Below are 26,876 nucleotides of genomic sequence, written 5' to 3' on the forward strand. Positions count from 1 at the left end.
CGCTACCCAGAGCCGTGAAGCACTGCGAAATCTGAAAGAAGGTGATTTTGGTAAGGTCTTAACGATGAGGTTCTTGATGTGACGAGCATGGGTGACTTAGATCTGAAGACTCCATTCGGTTCATGGACTTTGAAGGATGTCCAGGTAATTCTAAGTCTGAAGAAACAGTTGATTTCTGTTGGGCAGTTGGATGAACATGGGCACGAGGTTAAGTTCAGGAACTGGCAGTGGAATGTTCTAAAGGGAAATCTAGTTGTAGCTCGAGGAAAGAAACGGGGTTCGCTGCATATGGTCAGTTTACCGTCTGAGGGAGTAAGCGTCCCAGTTCAGAAGAAGACCAAGATCCGGTTCACAGAATCTCGTGGGCAGAAGAAGGTTTGCTTTGCAGATGGTAAACCCAGAGTCACAGGTCAGATTCAGGATGAACGTGCTAGAAAGGGTTCAGTAAAACCAGTCAGGGGCATTCATGGCAGTAGGAGCACGGGAAGTGCTTCGGTCAGAGTTACCAGACGACAGTGGGTTAAGAGAACCAGTATTCTAGCTGTCAAAGTCTCTCAAGTTGATAATCTGCTTTATTCGGAGAGTGTTTATTCTCAGGATGTTCCAGGATCGGGCAGTTCGTGTCAGTGGGAGCCGATAGGAACACAGAATGGGTCAATGGTAGACTTAGCCATGACTGATGTGTTGGAACTAATGCAAGCTTCAACAGGCCTTCAGGATAATTGAAGAGAAGGCCGGGTAACTAGGAAGGAGCTATGATCAAAAGTTTTTACAGAAATACAGATGCACAGTTGAAGCACAGGTGAAGATTATCCTGTGGCTTCAAGTGGGAGATTGTTGAGTATGAAGCCACTTGATCAAGTGGACATCAGAGATGCTTTTCTGATCAAAGGATAAGAGGATAAGAAGATAGGGTTATCCAATCTTCTCTGTTCCCCATTATTCCCGAATCATGTTTGTGACTTTCTTTCTCTTTCTTCAATCTCTATATATGAGATTCACTTGTATTGAAATCTTTGTACCTCACCAAGAAATATAAACTCCTAGTTACCCGTGGACGTGGGTCAGTTTAGACCGAACCACGTAAATCCTTGTTTTCTTGATTGTGGCAGATTGTGAGAGCAGAGAGTGTGTGTGGTCCGAGTTCGTGTGTGAGAGCATTCGATCCTAACAGTATCCATCTTTATTTTAGGATTTTATACCATGTGGATGCGATGGCCGACTGTTTAAAAAATGGATTGCATTTTTTAAGGGTTTAATACCATGTGGGTGCGATGGCAAAATTCTGTTTAAACAATGGATTGCATTTTTAAGGGTTAAATTGCATCAAATCCCTCAAAATTACTTTAAATCCTCCTTCGACAGGGGCTCGAATTCCTGATCTCAAAGGGAGCAAAATATTAACTTCAATGACTTTGTCAATTAGACTTAACCCCACCCTAATTATATGGATTACTTGAATCTTCATTTTACAGTTTGGTTTTATTTATTTATGAATTACATATTTAGTTTTCAAGTTTCTTTGCGAGTAAATTCTTAACATTAACATCCTAAAAAAGCTATTAAATCTTTGTGAAATTACTATTTTATTTTTACCTAAGAAAGATAAAATTACAAAACCCATAACACGCTCTTCTATTCGACATCCAACATTAACACCACCATACCACAATCTGAGCTTCACGCCCACCAGTGGTGTTGCTAACGATAAAATAACTTTCAGGCACATGTTGTTGGGAGACTCCAAATTTCTAATTTCCCAGATTGAATCATTGTTCCTCTACAATTAGTGACTTGTGTTAGCTGGTCGTCCTCATTGGATTCACGGTTTGAAGAAGTGAAAATCCGACTTCGATTGAGATTTAGATATCAACTTCAACATGGAATAATCTGAGCACTTCCGTAAAACAATCGTCAATTAGTCTGCAAAATAGAACGTCGTTAGTTTTACCACACTCACTGTGACCCTTGGACGTGAGCATAAGTATTTATTTATCACCGGGAAAACTAGTACGTAAAAAAGAGAGATAGAGAGTTATGAGAAAGTGAATGACCATCTTTGTATGAGGTCACTAGTATACATATGAGTAAATTACAAAAATCGTCCTTTATGTTGACACTAGATTGCAAAGTGTGTCATTTGTCTTCAAAAAGTACAAAAAACATACTCGATATTTGCAAACTCTTGCACATTATGTCCTTTGATCATTTTACCCTAAATATTAAAATAAATAAAAATAAATTGGACACACTTTGCAAGGGTTTACATGTCGTTGTCAATGATCGGTGGAACTGTTTAGGTATAACAATTTTGATGTTGACATCTCGACTCTGATTAGTGGTCATGCATCTCGTATCAACCTGACCCCTTCCGAGTTGTATACTCTCTTTTAAAAGAGAGTTTTAATCGACAAAACCTGTACAGGATTAAGGTCGCCATGAATTCCTATGCTTTAGGATTTTTTGGGCCTTATTCCGGCTTAGCTGGATCGCATTGGACTATCTGGGCCGGGCTTATGATCGGATTGAAGTAGTTTGTGACTTTGTGTACATGTAATTCATAACTTATTTGTAATAAATAAATAAATAAAAATAATAGAAAAATTATCTACGTGACAAACAAACTAGTGTTATTAAATCCGCGCGTTGCGCGATGGGTGGGTATCAGTTTGTATAACTACGGTACTGACACTTGTTATAGCAACCAATAGAGAAAAAAATTATGATATGACCAAAAATATACCAACACATAGACAAAGTGATCGGTATTGGTTTGTTTTGTTACGCCACCTACACTCGTTACAGCAACCCATAGAGAAAAAAAAAACCTTGATATGATCAAAAAATACTGACACGTGAATTACATCGATAAAAAACAAACGCAAGTTACATAAAACATATAAAAGAACCACATAACACATATAAAAAAACACTAAATAACACATATAAAAAAAACATTTAAAATAAATACAGTTACTATTCATTCACTTTGTCTATTAATAGTATACAATAGTATACAATGTCTATTAATAGTATACAATAATGGTAAAACATTACATCATCAAGAAAGTATGTATGACAACATTGGATTATATGCGAATTAATGCAGTTGCAGTGGGTGTGAAAATATAACGAGAAAGTCGGTTGTTCATCCACTCGTCATTCCTTTTCTTCCCTAATCTCTCTTTTTCTTTCTTGTTGGTTTCAAACTATTTTCCTCTCATTCTTTTCTTCCCCAATGGCCCTTGCAGCGGTCGTCGTTTTACCAATCGGCCTTTTATTCCTTCTTTCTGGACTCGTCATCAATTTTCTTCAGGTATTCTGAGTTTCTCGTTTCCTTAACGCATTTTTTTGTTTACACATAATAATGATCACGTTTGTGTGCCAATTTTAATTTATTGATAGTAACAGAAGAAGTCTCTCCATAATTAAGGATCTGCTTTAGTTTATAGACATGCACCATTTATTTTTTTTTACTATACATTAGAGTGTTCTGTAATATTATTTATAAGAAAAGTTGTCATGAAGATTTACTACTTCTAGTTAACTCATGTTTGTTTTTCAGGCGTTGTTCTTTGTCATTGTCCGTCCTTGTTCAAAGAATGTGTACAGGAAGATGAATGCTCATCTTGCACAACTGTTGTGGTTGGAGGTTGTATGGCTTTTCGACTGGTGGGCACACATTAAGGTGCTTTTAGTTTAATGTTATTATCGTTTATGTTTTGGATTTCTCATAGTTATCTCACTTTATATATGTAAGATGAATTCGGCTTCCTTTACTTTCTCATATTCCAAGCGAATGCACACATACGTAACAAAGCTTGTGTTATTGATTTGGCTCTTGAATTATATTATATAATCTGATCATGATATGGTTTTATTTTAAAAATAACTTAATTCTATTGTGTGTTTCATTTGCGCCCGCATCACAAACCTATATATGATCATAAACATCACTCTATAATAAGTTTCACCTCTTTGCAGGTTGATTTGTATATAGATTCTGAAACACTTGAATTAATGGGTAAGACACTTAGTCACTTGTCATCGTATACTTCATGTAGTTAAAATATCACATTTGTATGCAACCCTGAATATATTTTTGTATGTCAGCTTATTTTGATTATCTTCAGGTAAAGAACACGCACTCCTTATTTGCAACCACAAAAGCGACATTGATTGGCTCATTGGATGGGTCTTGGCTCAGGTAACTGTTTGTATATTTACAACATCAAACTACCATTATTAACGTAATCCAATTTTGTATGAATTTTGACTTCATAAACTGCTTTAACTCAAGCTTGGTATAGAGGATTATATGTTTTATACTGTAAAACATTTACTCTCTGTACAACATTATGTCATTGTTCTTTTATTTATTTTTATTTCTTGTTGGCAGCGTGCCGGTTGTCTTGGTAGCACCCTTTCTTTAATTAAAAAATCATTAAAACTCCTCCCGGTAAGTTAATTACATTTACAGATACTCATAACTCATCATAGATTAGGATCTTGTTAGCACTTATATACAAAATAAGTAGAGGGTATTCTTTATGTTTAATCGCTTATGCAGGTTATTGGCTGGTCAATGTGGTTCACTGAGTATATTTTTTTGGAACGAAGCTGGGCCAAAGATGAACATACATTAAAGGTGTGCTTTCTAATAAATTCATAATATGATATAACCAATGTTCATAACATTCTCTTTTGTTACTCCTTTTTTTTTGCAGGCAGGTTTTGAAAACTTAACAGATTTCCCAATGCCTTTCTGGTTAGCCGTGTTTGTAGAAGGGACTCGCTTTACACAGGCTAAGCTTATTGCTGCTCAGGAGTACGCTATTGCAATGAAGTTACCTATTCCTAGGAATCTTTTGATTCCTAGAACCAAGGTTTAATATCTATACGCTAACTATAATAGGATGTTGACGTTATGGTTCTCAAGAGTAACGCGTATGCTTTGTATCTTTTAGGGCTTCGTTGCTGCAGTCAATCACTTGCGTTCATTTGTCCCCGCTATTTATAACTGTACGGTGGCTATTCCTAAAGATGAACCGTTACCAACAATATTAAGAATGTTCAGAGGAAGATCTTCCACAGTAAATCCATGGTTTTTTAAACATTTATTCAACTCACTACAGTTCATAAAAACATCATACTTGTCCTTGTTTTAACAAAATACCAATACATTGATATATGTACTTCACCTTATTTTGTTAAACTAGCTTTTATTCATGTTAGGCTATAAAAAGACCTATGAACGTTGTTTCCTGTAGGTACATATACACATTAAGAGACACTTGATATGTGAACTGCCAGAAACCGATAGTGGCATCAAACAATGGTGTAGAGACAGATTTGTCGAAAAGGTATTATTAACACACGTTATCGACACTCATGATTTGACTAATAACATTATGGGAAATGGTCAGGTCAGACAAATTGGGTAAGAGGTTTATGGAAAAATGAGTAATTTTACTTTGGTTGACCTGTGTTATAAATATATAGTGTATTGAAAAAATATAATTTAAGTAAGAAGATAATCTTATAAATAAAACGATATTTGAAGTTTTATGCATTAAAAATACAAATCGGGAGACATTCGACCCGTTTGACTCGTTCATAAGTCAGACGAAATTACCACCTCTAATCATTGCTATGAATATGTTTCGGGTTTTTTCAGGATGCTTCATTGGAGTTGCACAAATCTAAAAACTCATTTGACAGCAGTGAATGCCATAGCATCGGTAGACCGAAGAAATCCTTATTTGTAAGACATGTACCCCAAATTAGAGTCATAAATTCTCTCATTCTTTTGTCATACCCTCTTACCATTTTGGTTTTCTTATATGTAACAGGTGGTTATTTTTTGGTCATGGCTTCTATTATATGGGGCAATTAAGTTCTTCGAATGGTGTTCGTTTTCTTGGGGAACAATTGCATTTTGTGCACTACTTTTGTTGTTTGTTGTGATCTTGATGCAGATCCTGATTCTGTTTTCTCAGTCAGAAAAATCAGACTCTCTACGATCACAAACAATTAATTATAAAGAAGACACGTTGAACCAGAAACTTATTCCTTGATCGAAATGATCTGAATACGAAGTTTTCATCCATATTTGGGTACAATGAGTTTTACCCTCTTGTAGAGCATACAAGTTTTGATTCTATAAAACCTTAAACAGGTTATGTAAGCCAATTGCTGCTTGTAGATGTTCATTTATTAGCTATTAAATGACAACCTATTGTTGGTACCTGTACAGCTTTGTACCAATATGATTATCAAACTTACAATGAATGTTCAAACTGTAGTCATTGTGATGTTGTACTAGTAAAATGCCTATATTGTTTAAATTAACTAGTGGTATATTTTAGGAAATGTGGATTTTTAATACATGAGACATTATTTAAAATTAAAAAATAAAACACCATCCCCTATCTAGTAAAACACCCTCATACTGAAATCTCGATGCCTCCCCCCATTGGCTTTCACTTCTTCATCTGGCCACCATGGTCGCACCAATTTTGGCCTTCTGACCTCCACCGTTGTAACCGCTCATCGGACTTCTTTGCTTTGTTCCCTCTCTCGATAACCAACCAATGGTGGTGACTGGAGACGAGCAAACTCATCCTGCCTTCTGAATGATTCCGTGCAGAGCAAGTTTGCCTTCTTGGTAAACTCGATGAGTTTGCTTGCCACACCAGCAACATTCCAATGTCAGCTTTTGCATGCCTATTTGTACACACTTTCATTAAATGCCTACAAACACTTGTCAATTCTCCAAACCAGCTAAAAATCCACAAAATTTAGTTTTTTGTTCATGTGGTTCTTCTCATCCTTCATATCTTCAATCTCTACTTTCGTCTAGCTTTAAACCATGGGAAAATTACCAAAATGGCCAAACACCAAAATGACCCCCTTGGAATGGGGCATCATGTGTGGGATGAGTCTTTCAAGGGGGATGAGTCTTTCAAGCATGGGATGAGTCTTTCGAGTCTTTCAAGCATGGGATGAGTCTTTCGAGTCTTTCAAGCATGGGATGAGTCTTTCAAGCGAGGCATCATGCACGGGATGCGTCCGGAGAATTTCTGAAGCGTCTAACGAGTTGCAGGTTTCCGGCAATGAAATCTGAGGACACTGTTAAACAAGAAAATGAAGAACTACAACAATGGAAGAGAATTATCATTATTATAAGATAATCGTCTTCAACCTTCAACTCGCCGGACGCATCCCGTGGCCATGTGTACATTTTTTGGGTTTCGCTTGAAAGACTCGTCTCATGCTTGAAAGACTCATCCCACATATGATGCCCTATTCCAAGGGGGCATGAGCTGGCTATTTTCACAAGTCATTTTGGTCTTTGGCCATTTTGGTAATTTTCCCTTAAACCATTGTCCTCCGGCTAGTGCCAAGGCCATCATGTGGCGACACGAACAACCGAAAATGCCATATCTCATGTTTTAAGTTTGGTACTTGGTATTTGTTTTAGACAGTTGATCATATGCATTCTATCTAGATCTTTTAAGATTAATAAGACATTGTTTGATCTAGATCTTTTAAGATTAATAAGACATTGTTTAATAATAACACGTACTTTTTTAAAGAAAATAACAAACCAGATTGGATTTTCACCCATACTGGTTGCAACAATACTGATCATCAATATATGAATTTGAGCTCATTGGTTGCAGGCAGGTGCACTGGTTCAAGTGTTCACAGATGGAACTGTGTTAGTCACACATTGTTCAGGGTTTACATACAGAAGTGGCCCACATTGCTGCTTCCGCCTTTATAATCCTGCTTAGTTAAGTATTTATTTTCGAAACTAGTAACGACATGGTATAGCAGATTTATAGTAAAAAATTATATATGTGTAAAATGTGACATTGTTTATACTTTTGGATTTGGATCTGGATCTGGATCTATCATTAGGTTCCAATTGCATCTCCAATGGGGCTGCAGTTTTTGATGCCTTGTATACAAATAAAAGCAAGAATGGAGCCAATTGCATCTATGAAAAAAATGTTCTTTTGTGGAGGCACAGGCATTCCAATCATTTAGCAATTTTTAACAATTGAAGCAGTGTTTATTTTTCATTAATGTGCATCTTTTTTGTATTTAGTTGAGATGCATGCTATCTTGAGCATGTAGATCTTTCTGCACACGGGTTTTATATCATTCCTGACGTTGGTTTCCACTGGAAAAGGTATCACTTATCAGATGGGTGGCTCTTGAGGAATTGAAATCGGGTGATGAATCTCACAAATGGATTGCACCAGGTTTTTTGTTCACCATGGCCGCGGAAATTACAAATTTACATTAGTTAATGATGTCCCTTTCATTAGAACCACAATTGAAGCACACTTCAGGTTCAAATTTATATGGTTATTGTTTCTCTCTCTCCTAAAATTTTCAAAAAAAAAAAAAATACAAACAAAGTAGTTTTATACTTTTTTTATATATAACATACACATGTATAGGTAATTGTTAAAAAATAAAGAGATATAAACAAAGTAGTTTGATGATTCTTATTTGTGCATGACATACAGATGTTATATAAAAACACAAAGTTTGTGAAATATCAACCCTTGATATAGAAAAATGATTATGATTTTTCTGATTTCGTTCTGAATGATCATCGTCCTATATATATATATATATATATATATATATATATATGATTATGTTTTCTTGTTGTTTAAATCATTTATCAACGACTCCACGTACATGATCAACTTATGTAAAGTGAGGTGAAAATACAATACAAGTATCAAACATTCATCACGGAGAAATATAAATAATGATAAAAAAAAACAATTCAAGATGAAGTATTTGTATTAATCGATTACAAGAAACAATAGCATCCATGATGTCTAAAAAATAGATATACCAGTGTTATAGCACATTGAGACATTATTAACTCATGGATACATTTGTGTAAGAATAAAAACATATTGTGAAATTTATTGAGGAGTAACTTCATGGTAAAGAAATACTTTATACTTTTAGCATATTGAAATGTTGAAGATGCTCGTGTTTTAGTAATGGACCGGAGGTGGAGGAGAACTGTAGTAGTAAGTTGGCGGTGGGTGAGACTTGGGGGGTGGAGGTGGTGACTTATAAATGTATGGTGGTGGGGGTGAAGGGGATGGTGGTGGAGGAGACTTGTAGACATATGGAGGTGGTGGTGATGGAGATGGAGGGGGTGGGGACTTATAAATATAGGGAGGTGGTGGGGATGGTGATGGTGGAGGTGGAGACTTATAAATGTATGGTGGAGGAGGAGAAGGGGATGGTGGAGGCGGAGACTTATAAATATATGGTGGTGGTGGTGATGGTGATGGTGGAGGCGGGGACTTGTACACGTATGGAGGTGGTGGGGATGGCGATGGTGGAGGTGGAGACTTGTAAATGTATGGTGGAGGAGGAGAAGGCGATGGTGGAGGTGGAGACTTATAAATATATGGTGGTGGTGGTGATGGTGATGGTGGAGGCGGGGACTTGTACACGTATGGAGGTGGTGGGGATGGCGATGGTGGAGGTGGAGACTTGTAAATGTATGGTGGAGGAGGAGAAGGCGATGGTGGAGGTGGAGACTTATAAATGTATGGTGGTGGTGGTGATGGTGATGGTGGAGGCGGGGACTTGTACACGTATGGAGGCGGTGGGGATGGCGATGGGGGAGGTGGAGACTTGTAAACATATGGAGGTGGAGGAGAAGGCGACGGTGGAGGTGGAGACTTATAGATATAAGGTGGTGGTGGGGATGGTGATGGTGGAGGCGGGGACTTGTACACGTATGGAGGTGGTGGGGATGGCGATGGGGGAGGTGGAGACTTGTAAACATATGGAGGTGGTGGAGAAGGTGATGGTGGAGGTGGAGACTTATAAATATAAGGTGGTGGTGGGGATGGTGATGGTGGAGGCGGAGATTTGTACACATATGGAGGTGGCGGGGATGGCGATGGTGGGGGTGGAGACTTGTAAATGTACGGAGGTGGTGGAGAGGGTGATGGTGGGGGAGGAGACTTGTAAACATATGGGGGTGGTGGTGATGGAGATGGTGGTGGTGGAGACTTGTATACGTACGGGGGTGGTGGAGATGGCGATGGTGGGGGCGGAGACTTGTAAACGTATGGAGGTGGTGGAGATGGTGAAGGCGGAGGTGGAGACTTATAGACATATGGAGGTGGTGGAGAGGGTGATGGTGGAGGTGGAGACTTATAGACGTATGGAGGTGGTGGAGATGGTGAAGGTGGAGGTGGAGACTTATAGACATATGGAGGTGGTGGAGATGGTGATGGTGGAGGAGGAGACTTATAAATGTATGGAGGTGGTGGTGACGGTGATGGTGGGGGTGGAGACTTGTATACATACGGGGGTGGTGGTGACGGTGATGGTGGGGGTGGAGACTTGTATACATACGGGGGTGGTGGTGACGGTGATGGTGGGGGTGGAGACTTGTATACATACGGGGGTGGTGGAGATGGTGATGGTGGGGGTGGAGACTTGTAAACGTACGGAGGTGGTGGAGATGGTGATGGGGGAGGTGGAGACTTATATATGTATGGAGGTGGTGGGGATGGCGACGGTGGAGGAGGAGACTTGTAAACGTAGGGAGGTGGTGGGGATGGTGACGGTGGAGGAGGAGACTTGTAAACGTAGGGAGGTGGTGGGGATGGTGATGGTGGAGGCGGAGACTTGTACACGTATGGAGGTGGTGGGGATGGTGATGGCGGGGGAGGAGATTTGTAAATGTACGGAGGTGGTGGAGATGGTGATGGTGGAGGCGGAGACTTATAGACATAAGGTGGTGGTGGAGAAGGTGATGGTGGAGGTGGGGACTTGTACACGTATGGAGGTGGGGGAGATGGTGATGGGGGAGGTGGTGACTTGTAAACATATGGAGGTGGCGGGGATGGTGATGGTGGAGGGGGTGATTTGTAAACATAGGGAGGTGGTGGGGATGGGGATGGTGGAGGCGGAGACTTGTACACGTATGGAGGTGGTGGGGATGGTGATGGTGGAGGCGGAGACTTGTAAATGTATGGAGGTGGTGGGGATGGTGATGGTGGAGGAGGAGACTTGTAAACGTATGGAGGAGGAGGGGATGGTGATGGGGGAGGTGGTGACTTGTAAACGTATGGAGGTGGTGGAGATGGTGATGGTGGAGGAGGTGACTTGTAAACGTATGGAGGAGGAGGGGATGGTGATGGTGGAGGGGGAGACTTGTAAACGTAAGGAGGTGGTGGAGATGGTGATGGTGGAGGCGGAGATTTATAGACATAAGGTGGTGGTGGGGATGGTGATGGTGGAGGAGGAGACTTGTATACATATGGAGGGGGCGGGGATGGTGATGGTGGAGGAGGTGACTTGTAAACGTATGGAGGAGGAGGGGACGGTGATGGCGGCGGTGGAGATTTATACACATAAGGAGGTGGTGGTGAAGGTGATGGTGGAGGAGGAGACTTATATAAATACGGTGGAGGAGGGGATGGGGATGGTGGAGGTGGAGACTTGTAATGATATGGATGTGGTGGATGTGGTGATGGAGGTGGTGGCGACTTGTAAAAGTAAGGTGGAGATGACCATCTATTTTTTACCGGTGGAGGCAATTTCCAATCACCATATGGCAATGGTGAATCATATTTATAAGATTCGTCAGCAACAACACCAATGGCAATCAATAAGAAAGCAAAAGTGTACACAAGTTGAGGCCAATGCCTCAACTCCCCCAGCCGTATCATATGAAGGTAGCCTTTTGTTTTCTTACTTCTCTCTAAAAGTCTTGAGTAGAGAATGATATTATTTGTTGAAAACTACTGAGAATTGAACTCAATTTATACAAGCCTTGTCTATTTGTTTAATGCATAAAACTAGCCGTCATAATATTTTTTATTATCTTATATAATTTTCAATAACTAGTAGGAAGAAAGACCCACCAATTACCGCATCTTCTTCAAGTATTTTAGATTTGAATGTTTCCACCCATCATGAAGACAACATAAAAGAAATGTCGGTTAATTAGCATCGTGCAATAATTTATCTTTAGAGTTAATTACACCATTAGTCCCTGTGGTTTATGAAAAGTAACAAGGTCAGGTACTAATAGTTTAAAATAACGTTCTAAGGTTCTAACTTTTCAATTTGTAACAATCTGAGGTATTAACACTAACTTTTGTTAACTTTTCTGTTAAGTTTGAATAAAATTACTAAAATACCCTTTTAACAACAATAAGGGCCATTTATATAATTATAAATTCTCTTTATCTGTAATACAGGGATCATTTGTATAATTAAATTTATCCCAAACTTTGATTTTTTCTTTTCTTTTATTTTGTTCTGACAAATAGGTGTCGAAACAATTTCGATTTTGGTTTCAATTTTTCCTTGCAACAAAATCCCAGCGATAACCATCCCCTTTCATTTTCGATCTTACTTTCATAAATGTTGTGGCAAAGTTCTCTGAAACCCATTTCCTTTTTTGAGATCAAAGTCAACCAAAGCCACAACTTCTTTATCATCAGAAATAAAATTACTTAAAGTACAACTTTAGGTGAGGAGCAATTGTATCCATCATATACATATTCAACCTGTTTTCATCTTCATCTTTCAATAATTTCTTAAATCCTTTCAAATCAACTCTTGTAAACAAACTAAAGAACACATAAACAACAATAAACTATTATATCCCAATTTAAAGTCGGTAGTTCATTTATATGGAGCAACAATCCTTATCTCTTAGTTTATAATTATCTCTTAGTTTATAATCAAAATCAAAGCCTTAAATCCCATGGTGCCCCAACACCCTTCAAATTAGATGAATATTTCACTCACGATCACAATCAACTCCGACCGTTCAAACCCTTTTCAGTATTAGTCTCCGGTAAACTTACAAATCAAACCTTTTACTCGACACCTACAATATCAAACCTTCTTCTTCAACGATTCAATTGACAGATCAAGTGCATAGCTCGTTGCCGACCAATTCACATAAACATGGGTGGGTGAGAATAGAATCTGGTGAAGAACAAAATAAAAGAAAAGGAAAAGTCAAACTTTGAGATAAATTTAATTATAATGATCCCTGTATTAAGATAAAGATAATTACATAAAAGGCACTTATAGTTGTTAAAAGGGTATTTTAGTAATTTCATTCAAACTTAACAGAAATGTTAACAAAAGTTAGTGTTAATACCCCAGGTTGTTACAAATTGAAAAGTTAAAACCTTAGAACGTTATTTTAAACTATTAGTACCTGACCTTGTTATTTTCCATAAACCACAGGGACTAATGGTGTAATTAACTCTTATCTTTATTTTATTTCTTTTCTCGAGTAAATAACTTCTTTTTTGTTTGTGAAAAGCGTTTGAAAGAATTACTAAATGAGGCATACATGTGTGAGATTTAGAGTGATACTCAGTTTTCACAGCAATTTATTTGGTTGAATAATTTTTGTGGGTTAGACGTATAGTTGTAATTATTTTTGCACTTTACATGTGTAATTGTTGAGTTGGTTGTTTTATTGGCTTTTTTAACTGAGTGAATAATTGTTGAATAGTGTTTTATTTTGCACTTCAGCATTTTTAGCTGATTTTATTTATTTGGTGTTTTTAATTGGTTGATTATGTATTATCTTATTTTATAAATGTTAAAAATCAATACCTATTTCGTTAATTGTTCGGTCCATATGTCTCACAAAGGTAGCTTGGTTTGCTTTTGGTATTTTGATTAGGGTGAAGGGAGTGGTTACCTATTTGGAATAGGTAAACTTCACATTCACTCAATCAGACAGTTCCACATCAATTCATCTAAATTGTTTACTTAATGCTCAAAAACGTTGACGGTTGTTTACCTAATGGGGTTTAGGTAAACTATTTAAAAAAAATGTTTGATTGGTTGAGAAAAATTGGACCCCACCACACACCCTCTCTCTCCCCCTTTCCCTCCCTCTCACCGAGTCGGTAAAGGTTCACCGATCATCCATGTTCGATTGTTCGCAGAGCGGTAAACACAGACGACGGCGGTGTTACCGCTCGGTAAACCGCTTTGCCGTTGTGTTTACCTATCCACTCCGTTCACCCTTATATCATGTAAAAAGTCAGCTTGTATAATTTTATTATTATTTTTTAATATCTATATTTCTTATTTAAAACTCAATTCATTGTGATCTCAATTATTTTCAACATAGAAATCAAAATTATGAGACGGCTACATATAATAAGTTAATAACATTTGGTTTTTTTTTTCGCTTCTCGTTTAACTATTTTCTTAAGCTTTAGTTGGAAGTTGGAGTTTCTTTTTCATAAAATATTTAAATAGCGTGGATCGTGAAATGTATGATATCCGTCAAAGAAAAACAAGAAAAGGTCATGGCCTATTGGTAGACGGTGATTGATATCTAAACATGAGTAACAAGTTTATCACTTGTTATTTTTTCTTTTGTCAATTTGTTAGGTTTCTTGTCTCGCATACATATGTTACTGTTAGGCTTCTCATCTCGCGTACATATATTATTATTATTAATGTTGTTATTGTTATTGTTATACTTAGAGCATCTTCAATGCTATCAAATTCCAACCACCAAAAACCTCTACATAAGCTTTCAAACAAACCTCACGAACTTTGATTTTTCTTGCAACACCAAACAATTCAAAAACTCCGCTTTACACTCCACTTCTTATAGCAAAAACATAAAAAAAAATGTTTTTGTGTGTAATCCGCACCATCAATGTCCGGAAGAGTCCGCAGATCCAAACTCCTCCAATGCATGTTGATCATGTTTGTGGTTTGTATTTGGAATTTGGAATTCCAAACGCTGCCACATAGGCATTGTTGGAGATGCACTTATTGTTGTTATTATTATTATTGTTACATACACCCAAAGTTCCAATTACTTTTATCAACGGTTAGAATTACTACAAAAGGTTTAGATCTAAAAGCATGCATACTTTATATGGACTTGGTTCATTTGAATTTCTATATTTAATATTCTCATATATAATATGTAGTTGTAGAATATATTATTAGTAGGCTTATGTTAGTAAAATGTCCCAATCCAACTCCCTCGAGAAGCATTGACTTTGTAAAATAGAAGGGAAAGTCTTCAATATTATGCCCCAGTTGACAAAAAAAAAAAAAAAAAACCAAATAAATTTGTAGTAGTTACCAACTACCACATTTTATATTAAGTTCTGACGAAGGGACTTATTCAACATGGCTGTGTGCTTCATAGAAGCACCTCTGCTCAATAATTGTTTAGGTAACATTGGTGTTGTGGAAGGGTTATTATGAACGAGAAATTACACGAAATAAATGAATCAATATTGACAATTAATTGAAAGACTAATCAAATGGAGTTTCAACACACAAGTGCATGCCGATAAAATTAGGGATGTGTAAAAGGATTTGAATCCGAACATCCAATTGAAAAACCAAAATTCCGAACCTGAATTTTCCGAAAATTCTTGAATTTTCGGATTTGAATTCGGACAGGAATTTTAGAAAGCGGCAGATGGTTGATAGCGGATAGCGGAAGGACACGAGGGTACATGCACCATTCAGTCTCTGTCCCGATTGTTTGAGTGTTATGTGTCTTAGGTATAAGGCTTGATACAAAACTACAATCGAGCCGGGGGACTCACTGGAAGCAGTCTCTCTATTCTACGGGATAGAGGTAAGGCTGTCTACATCTACCCTCCTCAAACCCTACCTTAGCTTTGCTATTGGTGGGATTTACTGAGTATGATGATGGTGATGATTACAGGAATTTTAGAAAGAATCGAATTGGATACCCTAAAATCCAGAATTTTAATATATTCTATTTAATTGGTTATGTATTATCAATTATGACACATATGTTACTTAGATTATTTTTCATTATGTAATCACTTCGTCGTTATACTCACTTAATCACTTCTCACTTTGAAACACTTCGTCGCTCTGCTCACTTAATTACTTCTCGCTTTGAAACAAGCTAAATCATCTATGTGAATTCATGTATTAGATTCACTCTTATTCAAAATTACAAGGGTACTGACAAAAACAAATGTGACGGACCACACATGTCACACCAGGGTCAAGCAACTTGTAGTTTCTTTTTCTTCTGATACTAAGTCTGTATTACCAAAACTTAGTGAACCTGTATGTTATAAGAAAGTTGCCCCGTTAAAATATTTTGTGTGATAAGAGATAAAAGAAGTCATGTGGTTTAGTGGTAACCATTTTACTTTCTCTTTAAAGTGACCCTTAGTTTATGGATGGCAATGCGATATATCAATACCACATCTGATTGTAAAATTGTGTCTCATGCTCGCTGGTTACTCGGTTACTCATTACCAGAGCATGGGTGTACCCATTAATTGGTTAAAAATTACTTGTTGGGATTATCAAATACATTTGTATTACTTTTCAGTTTTATATAATTTTATTTCCCTAAAATTATAAAAACTAAAAAGCCTGGCGGATTTGTAGAACAATGTATTCCCAAGGACACCGAAAAGAAAATATAAAATCTATATTTACAGTATGATTCGGGTAAACAGGCCTGTTTATTACAAGTTTAATCCAAATTGAATGGATTATGATGAGGAAGAGCCACCAACTTACAAACGTCAAGCCCAACATAGTTTCAACTTCAACTAGAAAGGTTTCGAAAGTTTACGCGATAGTGAAGATAATCAAGCACTTCAAAAGATTTAGCATATTCGTTCCATGTCATCAACGCCTGAAAATGGGGTGAAATGGAGTAATGGAGAGACATGTGAAATTAGTGGTTTTGGAATTGAAAAAAAGAAAAAAAAATGATTGGTTAACCAAAAAAACCCAACCAATCTCTCTCTCTCTCTCTCTCTCTCTCTCTAGCTCGTGGTCACAACAACGAGAGAAGGCCAAATTTGCATTCCACGAGTTCAAGGGGCAGTGGTTGCTTCGTAGTGGCCCAACCACGAGCGTTTACGCTTGGTCTTAAAGATGATTCGAAACATGAAGTGACAACGCAATGGACATGTTTGTAAAAGCTTTTGAGGATTTAGGTTGGAGGTGGTAAGGAAAATATATATTGAAGACCCACTTGAGTTAAGAACACACGTGAAAACCATATCAAACAAACAATTTTTTTGTGTATATATGTTATTATATTTATTAAACATGCGTGAAAACCATATCAAACAAGCATTTTTTTGTGTGATATCTATTACTTATATTAAAACAAAACAATTTTGGCCACTTGGCATTTGCTTAAACCACTAGATGCCACATGGCACTTCAATACCACTCCCTCAATCCTTTTGAGCGCCATTCCATTCTCTTCACACGCGTGTATACTTTTCCTCTATTTTGTAAACCCTAATTACTATACAACCGTTTCAAAATCATCTATTCATCTTCTCTCCAATTTCTTCCTAGAATACCAATCAGTTTCCATTTAACAAAGATTATTGTCAAGCAAGATACATATACAGATGATTACACGTTCTTCAAGATCTCCGTCTACTTCATCATTTTCTTAAATCGATTACTGAATATCTTCCATCGATCTCCAAATCTTTAAGATGAGTTTGTTTAATTCTGTCTTTAATCATCCTTTATGCTTTCTTCCGTTTACTTACTGTTTTAAAATTACGTTTCTTTTATATAAACCCTAAATCCGTTTATAATCGAAAATCTGTTGATTTTGTCTATTAACATTATGGTTTTGTTATATAAATTGATGGTTATGGTTATGCAAAGGCCTAAATCCTATTTGTGATGAATATTTGCGTGATTTGAGGAAGAGGAGGATTTTGAAATCTGTGCATAGGTTTGTTAGATGGCCACAAGTTTCATGATTCAGAGGAAGAGGAGGATTTTGAAACAGAGGTTGAAGGTTCCACCGACTTTGAATCAGTTTACTAAGACGCTTGATAAGAATCTAGGTATGTGCTGAAATTGCTTTTCAATTTTATAGTTGAATCAAGTTATAAAACGGGTTTTTTGTGGATTGATTTGTTTGTGATTGTTGAAGTTTTAATAGTTGGTTGTTTGTTAGTGTTGTAACATATATGTATCCTGTATGTGGTGAGTATATGGATTTCTACTTAAAATGTTGGAGAAATAAAACATTTGTTTCTAATTATGTTGATTTGTTATAGGTATTGTATGTATCTTTACATAGACATGAAGGTGGAACATTTTATCCTGGTACTGGCGCAGTCAGAACTAATGTCAGATCATGAACATGATGATTCCGATACTGAGTTCATTGATATCGATATAGCTGGTTCTTATGGTTGGGTTAGTATGTTTAATTTAATCATTTTTATGCAAATTTGACTAATAATTATATTGATTTGTTACAGGTATTGTATCTATCTTTACATAGACATGAAGGTGGAAAATTTACAGGTATTGTATTGTATCTATCTTTACAGGCAAATTTGACTAATCATATTAAAAGCTGCCACTTTTGGTTTTCTATACAAGTATTTGATTTGCCTTTAGGATTTTAATATATTTATTTGCTGTAAAAAATACAATCATATTGTAGCCTGCTAATTTTAGTAGTTGTTAATCTGGTTTTAGGTTTTCAATTTTGATGAAGATTAAAGTGACATTATAAAATACTGTTTGTTTTATATGTGTAATGCACATTAATTATTTATTCATTTGGTATTTGATGAATTCAAGTATATGTACTTAGAAATGGTGGTTTGGAATTGCATATAGAGGATAGTAATCTTATTTAAGTAAAATGGTTGAAGAACAAAATAAAACATACCAACGACAAGCAGTTAGTTAGCTGCTTATTTAGTTGAATTGTTATACACGTTTAATGATAAGATTACAAATAAAATATTAAATGTTGTATTATTTAAAGATTTATAAATTGTTTATAGCTAGATTTGTGAATTATGATAGTAATCTAACTTTTACCTTATTTAATGGAATATTTAATTTCATTTATAAAAAATATATATACTTATGGATTTGATGTCAGCAACGGTATATGTGTTTCGTCATGCTCGACTTTGACTCGGTTTCATCTTGCAAATGGTTATGCAGCCTAAAAATGGAAGCTTAAGTCCCATATGCAAGACCGTGAAGTTGTGAAGTGAAAGGTATTCCATTTAGTATTCTTTTTCTCTTATGTTTTAACTATTTTTTTTAGTTATTTGACTATATAATCTTTTAACTGTTAACTTTCATTAACTAAAATATCACAGTTAGCAATTTAGTTAGATAATAAAAGCCGCTGGACGTAGGGGTGTTCTTCGGGTTTTTTATCAGGTTTCGGGTTTTGTATCGGGTTTCGGGTCTTTTGCTAGGAAAAAGTGACTCGATAACTGAACCATTTAACTATCGGTTTGGTCAAGTTCGGGTACTTCAGGTTGGTTCATTTGGGTTGGGTGTAATTGGTTTTTGGGTTAAGTTGTAAATTAAAAAAAAAATCATAACTGATTTCATCCAAAAAAATTTCTCCCAGACCAGAAAAGAATTCATATGTATTGAGGCAGGGATCTATAAAAAAAATAGTTGTAGAATATAAGGGTGTTCACGGTCTGATTTGGACGTTTTTACCTCAGATCGTGAACCAAGCCGAACCGTTATTAACGGTTTAAGATTATTCAAAACTGAAACCAAACCGTTCAAATTTAAAACCGAACCGTTACTAACGGTTTTGTTCCGGTTTGATTTTGCAGTTTGGGCTTTTGTTGGGCCTTCTTTATAAAATGTATAAACTATAAAATAAAAAGGTTTTAAAACTACATAAAAAAGTTAATTACATACAAGTTGCCATAGTTTGAATGAAGTAGCACTAGCAGCACAATATGATTGCTGGATGTCCAATAGAAAAAAAAAAGCCTAGATTATGTAAAGAAATAATATTTTCATTAGCCCGGTACTAACACAAGATGTAAGTCCAAATTGTTTAAGAAAAAAGATAGTCCATTATGCAATTTGAATGAAGCCGAATAAACGGATTTTGTCACCATGTCAGTATACAGATGTGTGTATATGATATTAAAAAATGAAATATGTTTCGAACTTACGGTCTAGTTCGGATTTATATAGTGGATTTAACCAAAACATTCGCTACGATTCAAAAATATTGAAACCGACTGACCAAAATTAAAAGAAAAAATAGTCAAGGGTTTGGGTCGACACAATGGCAAGTATCAAGAATAGTTAAGCTTATGGGTTGATGTAATTCTTGAGGCTTCCCTTTCTTTCAAGAATCTGGTTCAGGTTTTCAAAAAATCAGAACCCAAAAGGTCGAAACTTAAGACGGGTGGTTTGAATTCTCCTGGGTCAACCGTCTTTGTTTCACCTCGACCCGTTAGGAAACTCAATGCTGCTGTGACAATAGTTCCAAAGATATACCAAATTTATCGAACACGAAGAAATTTAGCGGAGTGTATTGTTGTTATGGAGGTTATATGGTTAGTTTACAGCAATTTAAATAATAGTTTGATTCGTTTGACTAAAAAGTAAAAAGTCAAAGTTGATGTTTTTTTCTTCTAAAATTTGGCTGATGTGTTTTAGGTGGATGGCTTTGGACTTTACATCTTGGATCGGACTTCGGTTATGTCACAAGTGAAGGAAAGGACTAGAGATGAGCATTTGATATAGTTGGTTCCGGTATCAAATTTCCCGTATCCAATTTTTTTGGTACTCACTTCTTGGCATTTTTGGTACCGGTATATTCGAGTCAGTACGGTAGCAGTATTTTACTGAATTTTACATACAAATATTGGTACAGGTACCGTACCGAACATTTTCCGCACAGGTACCCATATTTGGCAATTTTTGATACCCATATCATATTTGGCGATTTCGGTGTATCTAAAGATTGGTATAGTTCATACATGGGCTTCAACGCCAGTAGATATTATATGTTTGTGTTAAGCCACCCGCGAAACTCGCGGGATCTTAAACTAGTATATTATTATAGTTATTAAAAAAGGTATTTAGTACACATGTGTAATAAAATGTCGTTGTTAAAATGATACAAAGATTCCAAGGCAACAGTATCATGTTGCAATGCATATGTAACAATTACCTGTAATTTTTTTAATATTTTGTAATAACTACAATAACATATATAACCTATGTTAAAAAATAAAAAAAAAACTGAGTTTTCATAGGTTTTCTCTAACTCAAATGAGTTTTTAAATAAACTATTCCTGGAGATGATGTTACTACAAAAAACGGATGTCGGTACACACACCAAGACAATCACATCAACAGTTATCAAACTTTTGTTGACGGAAAAGATACCAACGAAATCCGTAGGGGCATTTTGCTAACTTTTAGAAAATAATTATTCAAAATTAAAAATATTTTGGTAACCCGACTCGATAAAATATTTGTCTCGATAAACATAGACCAAGACCCCGACTAAAAAAAATACTAGTTCCGCCACTCACAACAAACACATCACATAAAAAACGTATCCTAATGAATAACTATATTTGGTCTTCAAAAAGGAAAACTAATTCAAAAGATATGATTTGATACTCATTTTAATATACATTTTCAAATTTCCAAGGATTGCCGATCCAAAGAACGATTGTTTACAGTTTACCTGCCGGCGAGCATATCTTACAAGTTGGGATAGAATAAACACCGGCACATTACCCCTACACGTTCTCAACTATTGTTTATATTAAGATTTGAATGTGTAGGAAAAATTATCAAAATCTTCAAAAATGGGTTCATGTTAAAACTTTATATTATATACCACGCATGGTGAAACAATCACAAGTTGTAATTTTGTTGATAAAACTATAAATATAAAGTTTGTGTCACATCTTGATGACATGAAAATAACGATTCAAAGTATAATGATCGAATGAAATTGTCAAGATACGTTGGTCGATGAAAATGTAAATGATGATGACACAGGTCGACTTGGTCGTATGAGACGCGATAAAAAGGACATGTGTTGTATTTATTTCTATCACACGCTTGAGTGACCGTTTATTTGTTTATATCGTTATATTTGTGACCCGACTTTGCAAAAAGGTTTCTTAGCTTGATAGACGTTCAAAGATCAAAACATGATAGACGCTAGTAAAATAAGTTTTTCAATTTAATAAAAAACAATGGAGATTAAAACTTCCAGCTTATCTCTAGTTTATAGTTGAAGGTTTCACCAAAGCAGAAGGAATTGACTTGCATCAATTGAATGCTGTTGCCTAGTTGTGCACCATTCTAACAAAATAGACCAGGTCATACTCTTTGGAAGTCTTCTCAAAGTTATATTTTCTAAATCAACATAAAACACATCATTTGTACAAAGGGACTTTTAATGGCTTGTATTTAAACCACCATTTCATTGCTGTATCTTTTACTTTTCCAATAAACATAGAATCATCAATCATGATTTGAAAGAAGAATCAAGTCATGAATGCCACTTTTGTGTCCAAAAGTTTAGATGCTTCAAAGAACCTCCAACCAACATGGATGGTTCTTATTTGTCCCACTACCTGAAAGCACCCACCAGCTTGTTTGATCCTCTCTTTTGGACCATAACACAGGGCCGGCCCGAAGGGTGTGCGGGATAGGCGACGGCTCAGGGCCCAAACCCATCAGGGGCCCAATTTTTTTTTATTAGTTTTACACTATAAAGTTAAAATATGTGTAATGAATCTGTAAAATACCAAATCACTTGGTTTGAAAGTCACTAATCACTTGGTTTGAAAGTCACTTTAATAATGAGAAGACATGTGTTCTAACCCAGTGTCCTAGAGATTTTCGAACATTTTCAGAGCACACCACTAGATGGATGGTTATTGTCATTTGATGATAAGCTTTTTTTCTTGTTCGTTTCCTAATGGACATATACATGCTTTTTCCATGTCAAAAAGAATTGTATCAAAGAGTTGTCTTCTAAATTTTATATAAATTTATTTAAAGAATCTCTAGAAATCTAGAATAATTGCTGAATCAACTAATAACATTTAAGTTATGTATTGTAATTTTAAGATTTAATAAAGTTAAAATAGCCTCTAACCCAAAGGAAATGTTTCATTAACGAGCCTTTTTCCGGCATATGCAATAATAAACCTCGAATTGCAGCAAAACAAAATTTTAAGAAAGTACCGCAGGATGCTTTAATCCTTACCAACACAGAACTTAATCTCAAAGAAACAAAAATTTATCACCATCATCCATAATATGGCAACTTTATGATCTCAAAGTCTTAACCGCTTCCACCAGACCACTTCTTCCCGAAAACAATAAGCTGGAGCTGATCATAACCGGCAAGCACACCTGCACCAGCCACAGCTCTGAGGATGTTTGCACCTCCACCCTTGAACAATGATTTCACACCCTCCTTTTTCACGATTTGGTTGAACGCGTCAAATGTGTTCTTGTACTTGACGGCTTCCCCAGATGTCATCATCATTCTTCTTCGCACTGTGTCAATCGGGTACGAGGCTAGACCGGCTCCGTTTGTGATCAACCAACCGAGCGCAAAGCTAGCAAAGAAATTATCCTGCAGTAAAATTGACAACAAAACCGCTCCCAAATCAGCTTATGTATGTATACACACACACACACACACACACATATATATATATATATATAACAAAACTAACCTGCAATGATCCGGTTAGGAGAATTGGTTTGAGAGAGTCATACATTCCGAAATACAGACCACGGTAAACAAAAATACCGGCAGCTGAAAGAGGGAACCCACGGTATAACCCAGCAATGCCGTCTGATGCGTATGTCTTCTTGTAAACGTCGATTAAACCATTGAACTGCCTCTCGCCACCCTTCTTTGCTGCCTTAGCGTCATTGGCTAAACGAGTTCTAGCATAATCTAGAGAGAATACAAAGACAAGAGAGGAAGCACCAGCAAAACCACCAGACGCGATGTTACCACCGAACACTTTCCAGTAAGGATCGCGGTCTTTTTTAAAGTTGAACAAACTCTTGAAGTAATCCTTAAACGCAAAGTTAAGTGCCTGTAGGGTTCAACAATACCACAAATTCAGAAAACTTGAATACACACTGAATACAAAACGCCATTAAAAAGATATAGAAACGAACCTGTGTAGGAAAGTAACGGATGACATTCGCAACATTTCCTCTCCACAAAGACATGACACCTTCATCCCTAATTGTTCTTTTGAAACATTCTCCAATGCCCTTGTATGGTTCAGAAAGACGGCCGGTCTTAAGCATCTCATCTTGGTTTTGGATCAAAAGTTTGACCCGCTCGATTGGAGCAGCAGCAGTTTTAGATACGGCAGCTGAAACCCCACCCATAAGAAAGTCAATAGCGAAACCAGTAAGCCCTTTCTCTGCTGGCGCTTGAACAAAAACGGGAGAAGCATTTGCAGCCACCAATGATTGTGTCACTGGATAGCTGAACCCTGCGTTTGTGTAGTTCCTGTAAATGAATTGCTTCTGAGTTGAAGCAGGTTTGTTGAGACCGCCATTCGGAGCTAGAGCGTGTTGCGAAAGGTGTAGCTGGCTAGCTACCCTCCTGACAGTTGGATGATGGTTTTGATCTGCCATTGAGTTTCAAATGATATTCCTGAAGGCATCAACAAATTATTAAAATGGATTTTTTTTTCATGTCAAATTCAATTTATGCAAAAAATGGAGCAATCAGAGTACTAACAGGTATCATGCATCATTAAGGATACAAAAATAGACCATAGAAAAATAATCCCTACTCTATATTTTAAGAAGTTAAAACATATATGATCAATGAAAACAGAAGATATATAAAAAAGTAACAATAAACAGAGCACCGTCTAATGTAAATTAACTAGCCACATAGTAAAAACAGAAGATAAAAATAAACAAGAGCATGACTCAACAAGAAACAAAAAAATCTGCACTATTGTTAAAAAAAGGCTTGTTGTAAAAATCAGGATTAATTGCTGATTAATCGGTAATCGGTCAAAGCCGGTCAAAATTGGTCAAAATATTTGAAGTATTTGAATAATTATGCTTAAGTTTAAAAAAAATTATAAAATATAATAATAAACTTTGTGTGTGTGTATATACGCAAAAATTAGAAAAAAAATCCAATCCATTTAATCGCTATTAATCCATCTAATAGCTAGTCAGTACCCCAACGCACAACTAGCATCTAACTATTTTTACAATAATGAAAAAAAAAATACTAAATCGCAATCACTGTGATCTTTGCAACTTTGTGAAGCAGATCAACACACATCTAAGCGTTTATTCACGAAAAAATAAAGTAAATGCTACACTAGAGTAAACTAAAACCAAACAATTCAAACAAAACCACCGCCAGAAACAAACATAAACATCAGCATCAACTCCTTTTAATATCATCATCAATTCTAACAAGCTAAAAAGCAAAATTCATAGAACGTATCACGTAGCCAACAACGCACATCAAATTCGCAGAGTAGTATAACCGATCGACAGTAAAATGGCACAATTCCACATCATAAAAGTCATCGATCAAACAAAAAAAACAGTAATATTGTGATATACAAACTACATACAACACATTCACGGTAAAAAAAAAACTAAAATCTGCATCAAAAACATTAGCGATCAAATAGAGAAACAATGAAATGAAATGTTAAACTAAACCGAACAGATCTAAAGTAAAATAACTCAATTTTGCATTATACAAATCGAACATACTATGAATTGTTAATTAAAATGTAAAATTAGAGTATACGCGATCAAGAAGAACCCTAGAGAAAAGAAGAAGACGACAGTTAACACGTACCTCTGCGTTATTTGCGGAGGCTGGGTGTGAGCTAGGGTTTTCAATTCATGTGCTATTTATAACGGGTCTGACCGAGGAGTGTTGCTGTACATCGACGGTCTAGGATTTGGGATTCGCTAATCCGACGGTCGAAAATTGTGTTCCATGATTCTTTCATGGGTTTCAAAAAGAAGAATATACGGTGGACCATCTAAATAATTAGAAAGGCACACATTTCTGTGTCAAGATACATTTTCAACTAGAACGTGACAATTTCAAATTACTATTTTTTTTTTTTTACTTTGAGTAGCCTATCATAATTGTAACTAAGGTTTAAGGGTAAATTAGACTTTTCGTTCAATATGTTTGTATTGAATTGTAGTGGATGACTTTTAACTTTAATAATTACAGTCACAATCCTTTATTTGGAAAACTCATTACACCCTACGTCCTTTATTACTAACAAGGTTAAATTTTCAGGTTAAGTATGTCATGTGCATTGTACATTGTACATGAGCGCTTGTATGTTAATCCCGATCTATTAAAATTATATAATAATCCATAAAACTCCCCTTCTCTCTCATATCTTCTCTCACCGTCTTTATCTCTACACCCATCATCAACATTAACCATTAACTATCATTATCATCACCAGCAGCATTCAACACCATCAACCATCATAACCACAACCATCAACCATCATTATCATGTACCACTATTGTCATTAGATAGAAACACCACCACCATATCGCAATCCTGCCGCCCTCAACCATCATCACCATCGACCTCCACAATCACGCCACCATCAGAACCCAACCCCTCACGTTGGACCCCTAATTAAGTTTGCAGATTCGACATCAATTGAAGGGCGATGCTGTTGTCTTCTTGGACACATCAACGGTTTCGTCGCCGGAAAATCAACGAGCGATTCAACAGACGAAACTGGAGAAACCGTCTTCAACGAATTCACCAAAAACAGTACGACTTTGATCTTGGCATCCGGTGAAACTCGATCGTACTCTTCGATAACAGCAACAGCGAGATCTTCATCGGAAGAAACGGAGACCAGAACGCCCAGATCTTCCGATGGTAATTTACACTTCAAATTACGGAGAATCCGCACGATTCCCAAAGCTTGACGATCAGTTCAGCGTACGTGGCGGAATGATTAACGGCGAGGACTCTG

The 26,876-nt window shown here is 36.4% G+C and overlaps 3 protein-coding genes and 1 long non-coding RNA gene across 5 annotated transcripts; 2 read left to right on the plus strand and 2 right to left on the minus strand.

Moving 5' to 3' along the window:
* The first annotated feature begins 3,238 nt into the window (after positions 1-3,238).
* LOC110868355 (1-acyl-sn-glycerol-3-phosphate acyltransferase 3) lies at positions 3,239-6,077 on the plus strand. Its single transcript, XM_022117487.2, has 11 exons — positions 3,239-3,316; positions 3,566-3,688; positions 3,985-4,024; positions 4,134-4,207; positions 4,400-4,459; positions 4,571-4,648; positions 4,728-4,886; positions 4,968-5,093; positions 5,271-5,363; positions 5,678-5,764; positions 5,853-6,077. Exons 1-11 carry the CDS (start codon positions 3,239-3,241, stop codon positions 6,075-6,077), a joined length of 1,143 nt encoding a protein of 380 aa, XP_021973179.1.
* Positions 6,078-8,795: 2,718 nt separating this feature from the next.
* On the minus strand, positions 8,796-11,793 carry LOC110868354 (extensin-2-like). The gene has a single exon (XM_022117486.2). The coding sequence runs from the start codon at positions 11,739-11,741 to the stop codon at positions 9,033-9,035; it is 2,709 nt and encodes a 902-aa protein (XP_021973178.1). The 5' UTR covers positions 11,742-11,793; the 3' UTR covers positions 8,796-9,032.
* A 5,488-nt stretch (positions 11,794-17,281) lies between these two features.
* LOC110868353 lies at positions 17,282-20,981 on the plus strand. Of its 2 annotated transcripts, XR_002552405.2 has the most exons (6): positions 17,282-17,909; positions 18,126-18,267; positions 18,333-18,378; positions 19,036-19,091; positions 20,518-20,643; positions 20,735-20,981. It is a non-coding gene; the product is annotated as an uncharacterized LOC110868353 (long non-coding RNA). The 2 variants fall into 2 exon arrangements; XR_002552404.2 differs by having other exon boundaries at positions 17,284-17,909; positions 20,518-20,981.
* A 1,998-nt stretch (positions 20,982-22,979) lies between these two features.
* Positions 22,980-25,866, minus strand: LOC110868352 (ADP,ATP carrier protein 1, mitochondrial). The gene is made up of 4 exons (XM_022117484.2): positions 25,712-25,866; positions 24,037-24,526; positions 23,580-23,951; positions 22,980-23,476 (listed from the first exon to the last, which is right to left on the minus strand). Exons 2-4 carry the CDS (start codon positions 24,505-24,507, stop codon positions 23,180-23,182), a joined length of 1,140 nt encoding a protein of 379 aa, XP_021973176.1. The 5' UTR covers positions 24,508-24,526; positions 25,712-25,866; the 3' UTR covers positions 22,980-23,179.
* Positions 25,867-26,876: the final 1,010 nt, after the last annotated feature.

Source organism: Helianthus annuus, chromosome 14 (genome assembly GCF_002127325.2).
Source record: "Helianthus annuus cultivar XRQ/B chromosome 14, HanXRQr2.0-SUNRISE, whole genome shotgun sequence".
NCBI lineage: Eukaryota > Viridiplantae > Streptophyta > Magnoliopsida > Asterales > Asteraceae > Helianthus > Helianthus annuus.

Excerpts from the sequence above, each read along its gene's own strand:
- LOC110868352 (XM_022117484.2), bottom strand. The coding sequence starts at position 24,507 with ATGGCAGATCAAAACCATCATCCAACTGTCAGGAGGGTAGCTAGCCAG. Across the intron at positions 23,952-24,036 it reads TCCGTTACTTTCCTACACAG|GCACTTAACTTTGCGTTTAA; the intron begins GTTCGTTTCTAT and ends TGAACCCTACAG. Across the intron at positions 23,477-23,579 it reads TCCTAACCGGATCATTGCAG|GATAATTTCTTTGCTAGCTT; the intron begins GTTAGTTTTGTT and ends ATTTTACTGCAG.
- LOC110868354 (XM_022117486.2), bottom strand. The coding sequence starts at position 11,741 with ATGATACGGCTGGGGGAGTTGAGGCATTGGCCTCAACTTGTGTACACT.
- LOC110868355 (XM_022117487.2), top strand. The coding sequence starts at position 3,239 with ATGGCCCTTGCAGCGGTCGTCGTTTTACCAATCGGCCTTTTATTCCTT. Across the intron at positions 3,317-3,565 it reads TCGTCATCAATTTTCTTCAG|GCGTTGTTCTTTGTCATTGT; the intron begins GTATTCTGAGTT and ends TTTGTTTTTCAG. Across the intron at positions 4,208-4,399 it reads TTGGATGGGTCTTGGCTCAG|CGTGCCGGTTGTCTTGGTAG; the intron begins GTAACTGTTTGT and ends TCTTGTTGGCAG.